The sequence below is a fragment of the Akebia trifoliata genome, chromosome 5 (genome assembly GCF_017979445.1).
Source record: "Akebia trifoliata isolate Shusen 1 chromosome 5, ASM1797944v1, whole genome shotgun sequence".
Taxonomy (NCBI): Eukaryota; Viridiplantae; Streptophyta; class Magnoliopsida; order Ranunculales; family Lardizabalaceae; genus Akebia; species Akebia trifoliata.
In genome coordinates, this window is record NC_141379.1 from 9,012,405 (window position 1) to 9,017,528 (window position 5,124).

Here is a 5,124-nt window from a genome sequence, read left to right on the forward strand (position 1 = left end):
AAAGAAAATATCGTTCACTTTCAACATGAATACAATAAGAATGAGAGAGTATTAAGTCAAGCTAGCTGACTGGTTCAATGGAGAGAGAGAGAGTATCATGTCAAGCTAGCTGACTAGTTCAATGGGATGCCATTTTATATATGAGCCATGTTTCCTTCCATGACAAATTCTTGAATTTTAACATGAAGGATGAAAGCTTGGATTCCCATGATATGAAAGCCAATTCAGACGACAACTCTGATCTTCAGATGTTGGTAAGTGTCCCATGGTTAATTGAAATCAGATAGATTTGTTTTTCCACATTAATTAAACACCAAGGACAATAACATAAAATTGATTCTCAAGAATTGGATTCCAAGGCAAAAACCATAAACACATATGCTGCAACTTGGAATTTCCTTATTTCAATTTCTTTCAAAATGATTTTTCAACAGAATTAGATTTTCTCCTCTTCCTGATCATGAACTATCATCCGATTCGATTTTTTTTGGATAAGTGATTTGAAATATTTCATTCTTTATAGTATATATGTAGTAGTAGCAGAGCACTATAGAATAAACCCAACATGAACTACAAACTCATACTTAGATTTGTCAGATATCAAGCAAAGATGGAAAACACTTGTTTTCTTTTTCATCAGTATTAATTGAGGAAACTGTGCTCTAATATGGAAATCTAAGGTACCCAGGAATGGACCATAAGGGAGGGTTGTATGCTGAGGACATGGTGGTGCACATAATGGACATTCAGGTTCACTGGACCTATGATTAATGGTTCTATATTGAAAACCTCTAGGCAAAATCTTTATCTTATTGGACAATTCTAACAGTCTGATTTTTTTATTTTTTTATATTTTTTTGAATGAACAGAATAAAAGGGCTAACCACCCTATATGATTGGGTTTCACATATACTGATCCTCCGTGCTTAGTCCTAGTTTAACACTTATAATGGTTCAACCGATTACATGTTTACCATATAACTTGATGTTAGTCCTAGTCTAAAAAAACTGTCTCGTTCTTTTCTTCAGGTGGTGGAAGATCAAAACTCGTTCATAATTCTTTCTCAGTCCCTATTGGCATCTATCTCGGAGATCATGAGTTCAGTTGAATGCATAGAGAAATACCAAGAGATTTTCATGGAAATTGGATGTTATTTCGCACGCGTTTCTCCTGTCATAATGGAGTTACAGAGATTGAAAAATACCCCACCAAATGCAACAGAGGTCTTGCAATCTCTATCTGAAAGTGTTGATCTTGCCAAGTATGTTGTGGGGCAATGTCGTACCGGGGTCCATTCAGTTCCTCACCTTGACATTAGAAGTATCATAGAACAGCTAGAGAGTGTGATAAGAAACATAGGAAAGGACCTGAGCTCATTACCATCTTCGACGTTTAAGGATCATGACTATGCAAAAGTTGCAGTCCAATCTCTTTCAAAGGAAATGAAAAATGCTCATTTTGAGATTAGTCAAATCCAAGTACTAGAGCAAAACCTAGAGATCCTCGAATGGAAGGAGTTACAGGAAGGAGAGCCAGCATCAATGGAAACCGATCTTTACCCAATCCACGTGGAAAGTTCAAATGAGAATCCTCAGTCATTAGATTTGCTACAATGGGTCGAGTACATGGAGCCCTTACCTGAGACATTCTTATGCCCACTAACTAAGAAGATCATGGATGAACCAACAACCATAGAGAGTGGCATGACCTATGAGAGGAAGGTCATAGAAGAGTGGTTCAAAAAGTTTGAACATGGTTCAGAAGATGTCATTTGTCCGATTACAGGGCGGAGAATTGCTAGTAGGGTTTTGAACACCAATGTTGCCTTAAAGGCTACTATAGAAGCATGGAAGGAGAGAAACGAAACAGAAAGAATCAAAGTTGCCCGAGCCGCTTTGTCGTTAGCCAGTTCAGGCATTATGATACTTGAAGCACTTAAAGACTTGCAAAATCTCTGCCAGAGGAAACAATACAACAAGGTACACATGCGCAACATTGGAATGATACCATTACTAACTCAGTTGCTGGACCACGAAGAGAGGGAGGTGAGGTGTGCAACACTGGAAACATTGCGTTTATTGGCCGAGGAGGATGATGAGGGAAAGGTTTCTACCATCTTCTGTGGGCCTAAGTTATAGTTTTAGTGTTTCTCCAATTGTCAATAATAGTACATTTACACTTACAAATTTGTGAAATTGTTTTATGTGTGCAGGAGACTATCGCTGAGACAAAAATCATTACAACAGCAATCCAGATGTTGTCAAGTAATCACCTTACAGAGAGGCATGCATCCTTGTCATTACTGCAAGAGCTTTCGATGTTAGAACCGCTGTGTGAGAAGATTGGATCAGTTAGTGGGGGAATTTTGATGCTAATCACAATGAAATACAGTCAGTCACTTGATGCTTTCTCTGCAGAGAAAGCATATAACATCCTGAAGAACTTGGAGAGATCTCCGAAGAACATCAAATGTATGGCAGAAAATGGATTCTTGGAACCCCTTCTAAACCATCTTATTGAAGGTAAGCTTTGTACGTTCCTTACACTTGCACAATGTTCAGTGTCACTTAGTTTCCTACTCATGTGCCCATGTACACAAGCCGTAAACTCGAGTAGAAACATAAACTCTGATGACTAATATGTTCTAAAAAATAACACAAACAGGGTCCGAGGAGATGCAAATGGAGATGGGGGAATACCTTGGAGAAATTGTTCTTGGGAGTGACAATAAATCCCATGTGGCCGAGAGAGCTTCTCCAGCTCTGATCAAAATGGTTCATAGTGGAAATACTATAACAAGGAAGGCAGCATTCAAAGCTCTTGTTCAAATCTCATCGTACCACCCAAACAGCACAACACTGGTAGAATCGGGCATTGTATCCGTCATGATTGAAGAGATGTTCACGCGAAGAATTTACGATGAACCCATGAACTCTAAGGAAGAATCTGCTGCGATCCTGGCAAACATACTGGACTCTGGGATTTCTTTTGAGACTCTCAAGGTAAACTCCCACGGCCACACAATGGCATCGGACTACATTGTCTACAATCTCATACACATGATAAAGAGCTCGACCCCGGATGAACTCAACATCAACCTTATCAAAATCCTTCTTTCCCTCACAAAGTCCCCCAAATCAACAGCCATCGTTGTCTCTATGGTTAAAGAGACCCAAGCAAGCTACACCCTTATCAGACTCCTCAATTCCCGACATGAGGAACTTGAGATCGCAGCCATTAAACTACTCATCAAACTCACACCCTATTTGGGCCACACATTAGTAGACATACTATGCAAGACCAAAGGCCAACCTGAGAACCTAATTAGGTGCCCAACTGAAACCTACCGAATCACTGAAAAGCATGCAGTTTCAGCAAACTTCCTAGCAAAACTTCCCCATCAGAACTTAACACTCAATCTAGCCCTACTCTATAAAGACACAGCCCCCAAAATCATACAAACAATTAATGACATCCAAAGAAGTGGAACAAGAACAAGCAGATTTGCAAATTCATACCTAGAAGGCCTAGTGGGTATTCTAGTCAGATTCACAACTACACTATATGAACACCAAGTACTGTTCCTAGCAAGAAATCAAAACCTCACAGCAGTGTTCACAGAACTGCTCATGAGAACAGCAAGTGATGAAGTTCAGAGATTATCAGCAATTGGGTTAGAGAATCTCTCAGCAGAATCAATAAACCTATCAAAACCACCACAAATCAAGAGACCCCAGTTCATGAGGTTGTTTTACTTACCAAGGTTTCTTTGCTTTGGGTCATCCAAGTATAGGAGATTACAGGTGTGCCCTATTCACAGAGGGGCATGTTCTTCGCAATATACCTTTTGTTTACTTGATGCAAAGGCAGTGGAGAGATTGTTGGGTTGCTTGGACCATGAGAATGTTGAGGTGGTTGAGGCTGCACTGTCAGCTATTTGTACTTTGTTGGATGACAAGGTTGATGTAGACAAGAGTGTGGATGTCTTGAGTGGGGTGAATGCCATACAACATGTTTTGAATCTGTTGAGAGAGCACAAACAGGAGTCTGTGTGGCAGAAATCCTTTTGGGTGATTGAGAAGTTCTTGATGAAAGGTGGGGACAGGTCTGCTTCAGATATATCACAGGACAGGCTGTTGCCTTCTACATTGGTGACTGCTTTCCATCATGGGAATGGGAATACAAAACTGATGGCTGAGAAGCTCTTGAGGCATCTCAACAAGATGCCCAATTACTCTTCCAAAATTTTGTGACATCTATAGCATGAATATTATAGTTATATTGGCAAGAGAAATGAATATTATAGTTATATTCTCCTGCTTTTTGCTGTTATATGACAGTGATTAAGACTAGAACCCTTTCGTAATTTTGCATATCTTCCCACCAGGAACAACTGGAACAGTGTAACGAGTCATCAAGGTAACCACATCAGCACACACACTGAATGGACGGCTGATCACCTCGAAAGATGGTCCAGGAACCACAACTGCAAAAGGGAATATATATCACAAAAAAGAATTCGTACAGGTAACAAATAATAATAATGGAATAAATCAAAAGATCTATCACCTGAAGTAACGGAACACATCCTCTGAAAAAAGGCTTCTGCCCCAAAGCATAATGTAAGGTGTCGCCCCTCGCATTTCAAAAAGCTCTAAAGTGGGCTCGGTCACCTGCCTCTGACTGTGTTTCTGGTCCTAGCAACCACTCCACTATCCCTGCCTTGTTGAATGATGTAGACCAGATAAGGCTGTGAAAGTCTAAGCAACACTTAACTATCATCTAGGGTTTCTAAATCCTTTTGGAGCACTTGTAGAAACCCTGAAACTTGACTTTTAAGAAAGGATCTGCAACGGCTTCTGAGGCTGATAAACCCAAAATGTGCTCGAATTCCTTAATGATCAGAGTTAACTCTTAACACCCAAAAGCATTAAAAAAAAAAAGTTAAGTTCAAGGACCCACAACCTAATAAAAACCCTTAACAAGGTCCAATTCACATGCACATTCAACAAGGAAAGATTTAGTTCGAGCCCCAATTCAATCCCTGGTTTTGGGCCCAAATCAGATGAAACAGTTTTAAGACCAGCACAAATCAGGGAAAGCAAGGCATACTGACGAGAAAG

At 39.9% G+C, this 5,124-nt stretch overlaps 1 protein-coding gene across 1 annotated transcript; it reads left to right on the forward strand.

The window, feature by feature from the left end:
• The first annotated feature begins 48 nt into the window (after positions 1–48).
• Positions 49–4,346, forward strand: LOC147401410 (putative U-box domain-containing protein 42). Its single transcript, XM_086442719.1, has 4 exons — positions 49–254; positions 1,030–2,106; positions 2,214–2,523; positions 2,666–4,346. The coding sequence occupies exons 1-4, from the start codon at positions 141–143 to the stop codon at positions 4,252–4,254; spliced, it is 3,090 nt and encodes a 1,029-aa protein (XP_086298845.1). The 5' UTR covers positions 49–140; the 3' UTR covers positions 4,255–4,346.
• The last annotated feature ends 778 nt before the right edge of the window (positions 4,347–5,124 follow it).